The following is a 12,202-nucleotide window of genomic DNA, read 5'->3' as shown; positions in this document are numbered from 1 at the left end:
GAGGAACTGGGGAAGACAAGGCAGCCTCAGAGGCATCCCGGGGAGAAGACCCCGCCGTTTGGCCAGGATGATCATTTAGGAACCTAAGTGCCACTCCAAAGCTGTGTCTACTGGGGGTGGGGAAATGGGCTGGCAACTGCTCACGCAGGCTAATCCAGAGAGTGGGCGTCCCTTCAACAGCACAGCAGGGGCTCACCATGTCCACGACGTTTGCCATGACCAGAATGAAGATGGCCAGCATGGCCCAGGTATTCCTGGCCCAGCGCGTCCGGTCGATCCAAGTTGAGAAGGCCACGATCTTCTTAGGAAAGGCCTAGAAGGATGGAATTTCCAGGCCCTTGTGTCCTGACGGCCTTCCTCCCTGTAAACACGACTGCTAACCACTCTGCTTGCTCCCATACTTCCCAGGAACCTGGAGAGTAGTGCCGCGTGTGTGCGTCAACCAAAACCTGGCCGCGGCAGAACCGAGAAGGCGCGCGGATCCCGGCTCTGTCTGCCCGTCCTGCTGGATGTGCAGGTGACACACCACGGCTGCCAGATATCAGAGCCCTTCCCAGGGCTGCGCGGCGACCGGCCTGAGCCTGTGGGCCGCACCACCAGCAGCAGTCCACTCACTGTCGCTGGGCGGCAAAGCCACGCTGGGGGAGAATTTTCAGGGCCGGCCGTCTTTGCCTGGCTACGTACTCCTGCTTTCCCTGGGTCAGGGTTACCTAAATCCCCCAAGTTACTCACAAGCCACCTGCCAAATTAATGTTCCTAAAATGCTGCTTTTCCCTTTTTTTTCTGATCAAAAACTCTGCCTGACACCCAGTGCTTATAGGAGAAAGTCTCAATCCCTGTGTGTGGCTTTCAGGGTCTTTCACAACTGGAGCCATTCCACCTTCTAGCTGGGCCTCCACTCCTTTTCTACACAGGTTCCCATTTACGTACACTCTGGCTCGCTCCGGGGCCTGGCCCAAAGTGGGTGCAGAGCCGATAATGAAGACGTGTGTAATGAACGGATGGATGAGTGCCTGAGCCAGCCCAACGGAAGTCCTCCACTTGTCAGGATCTGACAGGACACAGCTCCATCAATACGCACTTTCACGGGGAGCGATGCTCACTTCCAGACAGCTCTGAGCCAAAAGGAAAAGTGCTTCTTACCCGAGGAAAGATGGCAGCCAGCGAGCAGACGGTCAGGGTCAGGAGCAGGACCTCGCCAACCACAAAGGTCACATAGTTTGTCATCAGCCTGTGAGAGAGAGAAAACAATCCAGGAGAGGGCCAGAGGGAGTAGTGGGCTGGGTCAGGGGCCAGGACAGTAAAGGAAGGGAGACAGAGGGCAGGCCCCCTAAGCAAGGCACAAGCCTGTACCCGAGAAGTTCCACGTCATACCAGGGAGTTGCTGCCGACTGTGTGCAGGGCCTGGGGACACGGGACCCTCCCCAGCTGTAACTGTTCTGTGGGACATTTCTTAAAGAAGGACAGACTCACAGATGCCCTGGGCAGAGCCCAGTAACACCTGGGAAGGGATTCTTAGGAACAAGCATTCTGCCGTGTCGCAATGATGAAAGGGGAGAGCACAGAACAGAGCCGCTCACTGCCGAGGGCTGCTGAGGGTTTCAGCGTTCACCGCTGTATCCCTAGACCTTCGCCCCAGGCACAAAGCAGACAGCAAATATTTGTGAAGTGAATGAAGGAATTTGGTCCTCACAATAGTTCTGAGTTAGCGAGGGCAGGTTTTATGATCTTCAGATCATCATCATCGTCATCTTTCACTTTACAGATGAGTAAACTGATACTCCAGGATCCCTTAGTGATGCGCCCAAGGTCATAGAAGAAATAAGTGAGCGAGCCGAGTCCAGAACCTGGGACCACGTGACAAGTCCAAGGCTCTTTAAGTTCCCCAAACTGTGATCAGAAGAGGGCTCCACACCCCCTCCTTTCTGGTGGGGAATCCCTGAGCTGGAGGGAGCTGCTGATCGGCCACGGGGAGGAAGGGAGGGAGGGAGGGGGCAGCCATCCTTCAGCTGGGCTTCAGCAGACGGAGCAAGGATTCCAGAACACCCTGCCTTGCCCCAGAGGACCTGCTGCTGTGAGAGAGACCAGTCTGCACCCAGAGCCTGAAATCTGTCTTTTATAACATGAGCCAAGAAAGGGAGCCGATGAGCCGTGGTGACCGAGATTGAGGAGCGTCCCCGTCCTGTCTCCTTGTCCCAGAGCCACTCAGACCCACCCAGCCAAGGTCTCCATCCCCCCGGACCCTTCTTCCCTCAGCCTTCTCAACCCTGGTGTGACCCCCCACTTTGACGCGAGTGCTATTCTAGGACCCAGGAGCAGAGAGAAGGAAGGGGGTCCAGGGTGCAGTCCCAGCATTCCCAGGGGCTGCTCCGGGGGATGGGGAGCAAGGAACAGAGCCTGCGCCCCTGCGTCAGGCTCCAGCTGAGGCCCACACCCCGCAGGCCTCTGGCCTAGGAAGCTCGTCACCTTCCACCCTCCCCTGGCTGTCAGGGCCTGCCCTGCCCCTCCCTCACCAGGGGTCGATGAGAATCTCAACCAGGGCGGTGCAGAGCAGGACGACACAGGAACAGCTGAAGGCGGCCCCACTCTGCTTCTCCTTCTCCACCGAGTAGCGGGTTTCCATCTCGCGGTCCATGAACCGCATGGACAGGAAGAAGGTGTTTCTCTTCTTCACTCTGCAGTGCAAACAAGCCCTATGAGATGCAAACATCACATCTGTCTCTGCCCGCCAGGAAGGGGCCGTATTTACGATGACTGACTTCCTGGACCCCACGCTGGGGCCAGACAAGGCACGTGCCAAGGGCAAGGGGCCAGCTGCCTGAGGGGCCACTTACACCTGGGCGGACTCCCGCTCCAGCAGGGCCTCGTTGAGCAGCTGGTTGAGCTCGTGCTCATCCTCGGAGGCGTCCACCACGCGATCGGCCAGGTCCTGAAGCCGCAGCCTCCGGCGAGGGTTGGGGAACGAGGGGTTGTCAGCCTGCAAGGCAGTGTGGCAGAGTTGGGGGGCAGGCGGGATGGAGTGGGGAGAAGTTGACGAAAGACAGGGTGGTGTTGGGGGGAAGGGGAACTAAAGGGATCACACGAGCACCAGCCCCTTGAGTCTCAAGATCATTTCTCGGGAAAAGTCTTCCCTGTGCTGTCACATGGCTCCGTGCTGCAGTCCTTCCTGGTTTCCCTGGGACTCCAGGTCCCAGGCCCTGGGGCCCCTAAAAGAAGCTCTGCAGTGATCGCCCACTAACGGCGGCGTGGGGAGCAGCCACCGGGCGCCCGAGTGGGAGACCTGGAATTTGAGGCTGCTGCTGGGTCAGCGGGGTCCTGGCACCTCCTGCTACGAGGATGGGGGTGTCACACAGCCACACCCTTCGGCATCCTTGGGGATGTAGAAGACCCCCCACCCTACGCTTAAGGGCGCTCTTAAAGGAGCTCAGACCTGGCTCATTTGGGGGAGGAAGACCTGAGGGGGAAAGCTACGGAGAGAAAATAACATCCTTATTGCTAGTGGGGTGTAGGACTAGGGTACTCCCTACCATTTTCATTCCTGGTCAAGAAGGAAAAGCCTCCGCTCCAAACACATGAATCCAGACTATGGTCACACAGCCATCGGCCCAAATAACAACTGGGAACGGGCTAGCGCTGTCTGCACGGGTCTAAGCGTGTGTCTGGAAGCCGGAATCCAGATACCCTGGGCTTAAGCTCAGGCGTGCTGCTGGTTGAGTCTGACCCCGTATAATCCATGTCCCCCCAGCCCCAATTTTCTTCTCTGTAACATGCTGTGGACGTTCCGTTCCAGTACCAGGAACCTCTGTCCCTGAAGCGTGTCGGGAGCAGTGCAACACTGGCTAATTGTGAGGAAAGAAAACCTCCGGCCGCTAAGCCTCTGCGTCCTTCTTGTTAGTGAGTTACACTGAGTCTGTATTAACACTTTCCATCAAGAAACTCACAACAGGGAAAAGCTACTGAGTGCTGTGGTGCTCATGGAAAACCCAGTTTATCTTCAGCCCTCTACCCTTGTCTTCCAGCACGTGATCTACAGGCACGGGGCAGTTCTGTCTCCCCTGCAGCGAGACCAGCGGTGTGGCCGACCAGCTCACGGCAGCCTCCACGAGGCCGAGACCCGTCTCAGCACTGGCCTCTGTCCGTGGATAGACTCAGGAAGCTCTTTAGTAGTGGATGGATCCTGGACGCTCTCCCAAGGTGCACCCCATCCTCAGAGGGCCATCCTGTTCATTCCTTTGGAAACCCCTCATCCGTGCACAGGACTTGTGGGGTTTGGACCTAGCCAGAGAGGTGAGCCCAGCCCTCTAGTGTCACTTCTGAAACAGCTCTGGATCCTAGAGAAATTTCCGTGGGGGTCCTCACTGCCCTCAGATCTCTAGGATTCTGGGACACGGGAGCCAGACAAGGCCTCGGAAGTGAGCACCTCTTCTGACCTCAGCCACCTCCACCCCATGTAACTGACGAGGAGACAGTGAGGTCAGGGGGCGGGGCGGTGACCAGCCCAAGGTTACACAGCCACCGAAGACAGAGGCCAGGCTAGGGGCCAGGCCATCCCGGGCCTCGTCCCGCACGTACCTGGGCATCTGGCTCCTCGGACGTGGAGCCGCTGGTGTGGATGCTCCCGTTGGGCTCCTTGGTCTCAATGAGGGCAGGGGAGCCGGGCTTTGAGGAAGGTGGCGCTCCGTTCAGCAGAGCCTGCAGCAGAAGGGAGTGGTCGTCAGGAGCCCCCAGGCACTGCCAGATGCCCACCCAGCGTGGGGTTGGGCTGCTCTCAGCCTGGAATCTGATTCCAGGGGCTGATTAAACAAAATGAGAAAATGCAAGATCAGAACGAACAGGAATGCGTGTGGTTGTCACAAAGATACGTTTGACTGCTGCCCTATGACTTCAAGGTGGTCACCAGTACAACCAATTTGGGGGTAATTTTTTAAAGGAACAGCATTTTTAAATGTACTAAAAACGTTTTTTGCCAGAAATGGTAAATGTTCTGTCACTTCACAAAGGTAGCTGATTTCTCAAATTGCTGTCGATCACCATCTTGTAGAATAGCTTAGAAGATGCACTGTTCATTTGTTCCAGTGAACATACTGAAGTTGTGCGTGTAGCACTCTTTTTTTAAAAAATAAATTTATTTATTTATTTTTGGCTGCGTTGGGTCTTCGTTGCTCCACACAGGCTTTCTCTAGTTGTGGCGAGCGGGGGCTACTCTTCGTTGCGGTACGCGGGCTTCTTGTTGTGGTGGCTTCTCTTGTTGCAGAGCGTGGGCTCTAGGCGCGCGGACTTCAGTAGTTGTGGCCCGCGGGCTCAGTAGTTGTGGCTCGCGGGCTTAGTTGCTCCGCGGTGTATGGGATCTTCCCGGACCAGGGCTCGAACCCATGTCCCCTGCACTGGCAGGCGGATTCTTAACCACTGCGCCACCAGGGAAGTCCCCTAGCACTCTTAAAATATGAAGACTCAATAATTTTGTGACCAGGTCAAGTCTCATTTCATGGGGCTCCACTTTCCGCCGTGACATTTCCTAATTTTCTGCAGGACAGCTTCCTACTTTTCTGAGTTCTTTAGAGCATTTACTGTAGCTCAGACTTCACACTGGGCACGAAATACTTACCTCGTACTACCCTTTGCTCCAACACTCAGCAGCTAGCGAGACCTCTCATTGTCCTGCCAACTCTTCTACAATCTCACCTCCAATCCCTGCCTTTCCCTCCCCGCCGGCCCAGGGGGTGGGTGGAGGACTCACCGAGCCGCTGAGGCCATTTTGGGCAGCTGTCCTCTTCACCTCTGGCTTGGACGCAATGATGAGGTAGGTTTCGATGCCCTTCTCATCCAGGTAATCACAGCGGCTGCCCCCATCGCCTGGCTCCACATCGAACTCGCCTTTCAGGCAGTCCATGGTGCTCTGGGAGATGTGCACACGCCTGGGTTCGGGCGAGAGGGGCCCTGAGCACAGGCCCCGTGGCAGCCCCCGCCCTACCCCCGGGGACAGAGGCGGAGCGGCAAGTCCTAGCGCTAAGTGGCTGTGTAGGCGGCCCGGCACCTCCCCTTCTCTGAGCCTCAGCTTCAATCCATGAGACAGTTTGTCCTCAGGCTGCTGAGGGTATCAAATGAGATGAGGGATTTGAAGTCTGCTCTGAACACTAAGGTCGGAAGGCCTGGTTATCATCCACCTGGTGTGATTCTCCGCTGCAACACCTGCTGTCAGGGGGTAATAGCCCGTTTCTGGGGAGTCACCACCAGGGAGAGAACTGTCACTGCCTCCGAGAGAAGCCTCCTGACCCAGGCAGGGAAGGTTTCACCGCCTCCTTGGTCCACCCTGAGGGTGGGGCCTGCCCCACCTGACTGGCCAAGTCTGTAAAGAACTCAGGAAAGACGTGCAGGTGCCTCAGAGCCTGTTAGGAGACTCTCGCTGCTAATAGTGCCCTTCGGGGTGACCTGCGCACTGAAGGAGCTCCAGCCCTGACCTCAGAGCCCCAAGGCCCCGCAGAGGGTAAAGGGGGCAGGAGGACAGACTCCTGCAGAGCCCCAGGCAGGAAAGGCCCAGGAGGCAGGCGCTGGAAGAACACTGCTCCTGGGTGGGAAGGGCTGCTTCCTTGAGGCCCCTTGTCCCTCGTCTGGGCCACAACCCTGAGATGGATGGGACGGTCCCCTCCCCTGGCCCCGGGAAGGAACGCGTGCTCACCCGGGGATGCCGCCGGCCTCCATCTTGTTGGCCACGGTGACGTCGGTGGACCACACGTCGTACTGCCAGCGCTTCTGGCCCAGGACACCCCCCAGCACGGTGCCTGTGTGCACCCCGACTCGCATGTCCACTCCAGTCTTCGTCTTCTCCCGTACATACCTGCCAGGTACACACAGAAAGGAGGAGGGGTCAGGCCTGCCCACAGCCAGGTGGCAAGCCCCCTCCCCAGCCCCCCAGTGGGAGGAATTCTGCACAGCCTTCCTCCCCTCCAGGCTACAGGGCCTACAGGCTGCCCCCATTGCTTTCTGCCCACATCTGAGTCACCCACAGCTGGGGCTACAGCAGGCAGTGGCCAAGGCCAGACTCAGCAACCACAGGCCAGTGTGACTCGGGGTGGGGATGGAGGGGCAGGAAACAGCAGAGACCCTCTGCCCCTGGGGGACCTCCAGCTGTCCTCTTCCAGCCATCCGTTTACTCATGTGTGCAGCTGACCTGCACTGAGCGCCTACTGTGTGCCAGGCCCTGCACTACGTGCTGTGTGTGCAGAGGGGAAGAGCTCCTTGCTTGAGATCTCCAGGAGGAGACAAACACGAATTTCAGCACTTTGCCCAACAGTGATGGGAGTAGAGGTAAGAGTCTCTAAATCCTGAACTATGGCCCCAGGGGAAAGGCAGCATCTGCTTCTTTCCAGCCAATCCTAGAGGGGGTTTACCCTGGAAGACAGCAAAAATGCAAAACCACCCCCTTGGAGACGGTGGTGAAGCACACGCCCAACTCCTGGACTCAGCAAGGGGCTTGCGGGGGCTGATACCACCCAGGGCCCACAAGAGGCCTTGAGTCGACGGCAGGGAGCAACCCCGCCCCCCCAGGGACCTCCAAGCCCACAGGCGCAGTGACAGCAGTGGGGAAGAGCCGGGGAGGCAGAGTTCACCACCCTAGAGGCTCACAGTGGTGCAGGCAGGAGCCTTGGCCGGGGCTCAGAAGCCAGGGTTCTAGTCCCATCTCTACTGCCCAAACATCTCGTGACCTCAGCAGTCACTTCACTGCTGTACTCGGGCTTCCTGATCCAAGAGATGGGCATGGAGATCTCTGAGCCTATCTGTCCTGGGGGGTCACGATGAGAAAACACGGAGAGAAGATATGCTGGGGGGACACTTGGGAGGAAAAGAAAGCAAATGGAAGGTGGCAGAATTTCATGATGACCGCACCTTCCAGCAGAAAAAACTAGCGTGGACTAAAGCTAGAAGAGGATCCCTTGGAGGCTGTGGTTTCCCTCAGCGGTGAGGAAGGTAAGCCTAGCCCAACTTCCCAGAGCCTGGGACTGACCATGCCGCACCCGCCTCATCCCCTGACGAGCCCGGCTCGGGGCCTCGGGACGCACAGGGCCCACCGAGACAGAGCAGCGCGGCAGGCGTGCTGGTGCCGGAGCCGGGACCCACACTCCCCCCACTTACGAGATGGCCTCCACCATGGCGAGCCCCATGAGGATGGAGCAGACGGCGTGGTCCTCCCGGTAGTCAGGCAGCCCACAGATGCAGTAGTAACAGTCGCCCAGAATCTTAATCCGCAGCTGGTGGTATTTCTGAAAGGGCAGGTCCTGAGTCCCTCCTCGGCAAGGGGTTGTGAGGGGCAAAGAAAGCAGAGGACGGAGGGGTGGGCGGAAGTCCTGGGAGCCGGAGGAGGAGGGGAAGGCCCAGGTCACGAGGATGGCGCCCCCCACCCCTCCCCGGAGGGCTGGGCGAGGGTCAGGGCACTTACGGCCGCCAGCTTGTCGAAGCGGGCGAAGAGCTCGTTGAGGAGCTTCACGAGCTCTTGGGCGCTGCAGGCTGAAGACAGCTGGGTGAAGCCCACGATGTCGGCAAAGAGGATGCTGCGGAGGGGGAGGCAGGCCCCGGCGGTGAGGACCCAGGCGGCGTGCCGGGCTCCATGCTGCCCACCGCCAGCTCCCGCTCCAGCCCTCAGGCGGCCAGGTCCCTGCTCAAGCCCCGAAGTGGTGAGACCCTGGCACGTGCCGGGCGCACTCAGGACTCCGGCGTTTAGCTTATCTCGCGGGTGGCGTCTGTACAATGACGGGCCTGGACCACGGGACCCGTCTCGGCCCCGACACCTGGCAGCAAGGCGGCCCCTGCGGGGGCTGAGGGTCACACTGTGGGGTGGCCGTGTTTCCAGGGCCCGGGAAGACTCTCGAACCCCGCGGTGCTCCGCCGACCCCCCAAAGCCCCCGTCCTGCGCTCGGAGCCCAGGCCTGCAGCCAGCGCACCTGACATTCTCGTGGCGGTACATGTACATGGTGTTGAACTGCTGCTGGTCCTTCTGGCTCTCGTCCTTCTTCATGTCCTTCAGCATCTCGTCTGCCACGTGCTTGGGCAGGATGGAAAGCATAAGGTTCTCCTGTGGGGGAGGAGAGACTGAGTGGGGAGGGCAGGGGCAGGCGCGGACACTCTGAGAAGAAACGCCCTTATCTTGGTGACAGGCGTCAGCCAGGAGCCAGGTGACCCTCCGCAGAGACCTTGCGGTGCACACCCCTCACTGGGAAGCAGCCGGAGGCCCAGGACAGGCCGCCTCCTGCCCTGAGCAGACTCAGCACCGTGGCCTGAGCACCTTCGGAGCGCGGACAGAGCTCAGAAACCCGTGAAGAACCCCAGGCCTCTGTGCCTCCAAGGCACCCCCAATACCACAGGAAGGGTGACAGTGCCTACGTGTGCCCTTGAGGGCAGGGCTTCTGTGTGGCCCACCCCACGGTGCACAGGGCCATCACTCGAGAATCCAGATTCAACGTGACTGGAGACCTACGACGTGCCAGGTACCACGCCAGGTGCCAGGCTACAAAGACGAGTGAGTCCAGGAGGGGCCTTGGAGGGCCCCGTGCAGGGACGCCCTGCAGGCAGATGCTTGGCGGCTCAGAAGCCGCGGGTCAGACCCAGCAGCAGAACAGGAGAGAGGAGACAAGTGACGGCGGGGGTGCTGGAGGGTGGGTCAGAGGAGGGGGAAACGCAGGCAGCAGCAACTTGTCGGGAAGGAACCGCCCTGTGCCCCCGGGAGGGGAGGGAGGTGACGGTGGTGCCCGCTGGAGGACGGTGGGAGAGGCTGAGGGAGAACCTCAGGTGCAGGTCTGCAGGATGGAAACGGCAAGGGAGCAAGAGAACCGCGCTAATGGCGGGGAGGCGACTAAACCGAGGCCCGCGGGATGAGGCAGCGGGAAGTGAGGTCAGCCTGGGAGAAGTGTGGGTGCAGAAGGAGGCAGAGGGGGCTGGGGGAACAAGAGATGTGGCTGGAGGTCGCAGCCTTGGACCCCGGGGTGGAGCAGTTCCGGGTGACCAGGCCCGTGCTGCAGGGTCAGCCGCTGAAAGGGGAGGAGGGGACGGGTGGGGCGCGCGGATCCGGGGGTGCTATGTCCAGTGACCTAGGGCCGGGAGCTACCTGGGGCAGGAGGGGTGGCCAGAAAACTAAGACCCGTGTCCTCAGCACCTGGGGTCTGACCAGGGCTCAGGGGCCACAGTGAAACTCAGGCTGCAGGTCCCAGGCCTCGGCAGTGATGCCAGCCCAGCGGTACAGGAGCGGGGACACACCTCCGCCACGGGCCTGGACTCCTGCCCTTTGTTGTGTTCAGTGGGCCCTGAGGCCAGAAAACGCAGCTCTACCTGCCTTTCAGACACACCTGCTCTGGGGTAGGAGCCTGAGGTGTAGAGGTCGACTCCTCTCCTCTGGTGGGCGCGGCCAAGAGGCCCCCAAGAGTCTGGCGTCGTCCCTGGGCCTCTGTCCCCACTGAGCCAGAGGACTGGGGCCTCAGCTCCCCTGGAGAAGACGGCTCAGCTGTAGGCGCGGCCCCTCCCTCCTCCTCCTAGGAAGGTCTGCAGGCCAGAAGCCCCCACCTGCTCGCCATCACACAGGGAGGTAGGTCCCTGTGCCCTATCTCTGTTCTCACAGGGAGAACCAATCCTCTTTCCTGCGGTGAATACCACCGTAACAAGGAGGCCCCCTCTGCTCAGCATGCCTGACGCTGGCTCTAGCCTGAAGCACGGACAGTGGTTATTCCTGCTACCCTCCCATTTCCACAGCAATGTCTCTTCCACTGTTAAGAACCTCGCGGGTGGCACCATTACAGCTCAGGAATGAGAAGCCAAAATGACCCCAGTGCGCCCTGCCTGGCTCCACCCGAGCCCAGGAAGCAGCAACCGAGCCTCCCGGGGCCCTGCAGCCCAAGCAGAGCAGGTGGCAAAGCCGCTGCCCTGGCAAAGCTCTCAGCTTGGGAAGAAGATGAGCCTCCGGGAGGATTTTCAAGAAAAGCCAGAGACACGAGGCCCTGCCTGCTCTCGAGGGCGGCCTGTGGAGAGAGCTGCTGGGGTCCTGAGCGGGAGAAGGAGACGGGGCTGAGGGGCAGCAGTGAGGGCTGGGGCAGGAATCTCAGGGGTCCCAGCCCACCCCACGTGCGGCCCTGCCCGTGCCAGGCTGGCAGGGACAGGGTCTGACCGCCTGGCTCAGACCCGAGCCCTGCCACTCGCCACGCGATACCAGGCCATCATTAAACTTCCCCGTGCCCTGGTGTCCTCGCCCGTAAAACAGGAGGGCTGAGCGACTCATTACCATAAAGCACTTAAAACGGTGTCCACGCATGGCAAGTGTTCCATATACTTTAGCTGTTCTCGTGTCACTTGATGTGAAGTGTCACTGAGGCACTGAGACAGAAGGTGTCTCAGAAAGACAAAGTCTAAACTTCCCCTGAGGCTTCCAAGCTGGCCATAGATTTATCGATGAAGAGCTCCAGAGGGACGTCAAGGTCAGCAGGAAACGTTTTGGTCCCTCGGCCAGGCCCTGTGAGCTCTGTCTGGTCCAGACAGGATGATAAGGGGACACCAAGAGGGATCCTGCCTTCCATGCGCATCTCAGCCTTTCTCCCCTCAACGTGCATGCGGGATACATGCCAACGCAGGGAAGAGGCAGACACGTAAGGGGCGTGGGCAGGGCCTGCCAGGCTGGGAAGAGCAGAGGGGGGCCACGGGACACCGAGGAGCAGGAAAGTCACAGCGGGGCGGGGCCTGTCTCAGCAGCCACCCCCGACACAGGCAGGCCTTTCCCACGCCCCCCTCAGGCTCTTCCACAGAACTCTGTCCTCCCAGAAAAGCCATTCGGCTCCCTGGGAACCTTGGGGACATCAGAATGCAATCCAACCCTGTGAGGTGCCCGTGGCCCAATTTCCCTGGAAACAAGATGGGCCTCCCCGGAGGCAACCCGCACTGCCCTATCCTAGCACGGCCTGGGCTCCAGTACTGTCAACAAGGGCAGGATAAAGGCAGCAGCGGAAGCACAAAGCAGGGCAGCCCTGACACCCAGAACCCAGGTGCCTTGGAGGTCCACAGAGCGCGGAGGCCATGAGCTTATCTCTGGGGGTGCCACGTGGGGGATTTTCACTTTTTGCATCACGTGATTCTGTAACTTTTTGCAGGAGAAGAGATGAGTTCTGGGACTTCCCTGGTAGGCCAGTAGTTAAGACTCCGCACTCCCAATGCAGGGGGCCCGACTGATTCC

The 12,202-nt window shown here is 59.7% G+C and overlaps 1 protein-coding gene across 8 annotated transcripts in view; it reads right to left on the bottom strand.

The window, feature by feature from the left end:
* ADCY3 (adenylate cyclase 3) overlaps positions 1-12,202 on the bottom strand; it is a 95,807-nt gene that overhangs the window by 26,804 nt on the left and 56,801 nt on the right. For 6 of the 8 annotated variants that reach the window (XM_073791706.1, XM_033838932.2, XM_073791701.1 and 3 more), the window contains exons 4-13: positions 8,937-9,067; positions 8,435-8,546; positions 8,131-8,342; positions 6,677-6,835; positions 5,738-5,915; positions 4,573-4,692; positions 2,835-2,977; positions 2,514-2,675; positions 1,144-1,231; positions 197-313 (exon numbers count right to left, since the gene is read on the bottom strand). In XM_073791706.1, the coding sequence (XP_073647807.1) occupies positions 197-313; positions 1,144-1,231; positions 2,514-2,675; positions 2,835-2,977; positions 4,573-4,692; positions 5,738-5,915; positions 6,677-6,835; positions 8,131-8,342; positions 8,435-8,546; positions 8,937-9,067 (1,422 nt within the window). The remainder of the gene's footprint in view (positions 1-196; positions 314-1,143; positions 1,232-2,513; positions 2,676-2,834; positions 2,978-4,572; positions 4,693-5,737; positions 5,916-6,676; positions 6,836-8,130; positions 8,343-8,434; positions 8,547-8,936; positions 9,068-12,202) is intronic. The other 2 variants (XM_073791702.1, XM_033838934.2) reach the window with 2 other exon arrangements.

This window comes from Tursiops truncatus, chromosome 14, assembly GCF_011762595.2.
Source record: "Tursiops truncatus isolate mTurTru1 chromosome 14, mTurTru1.mat.Y, whole genome shotgun sequence".
NCBI lineage: Eukaryota > Metazoa > Chordata > Mammalia > Artiodactyla > Delphinidae > Tursiops > Tursiops truncatus.
This window is presented reverse-complemented; position numbering and strand designations above follow the sequence as displayed.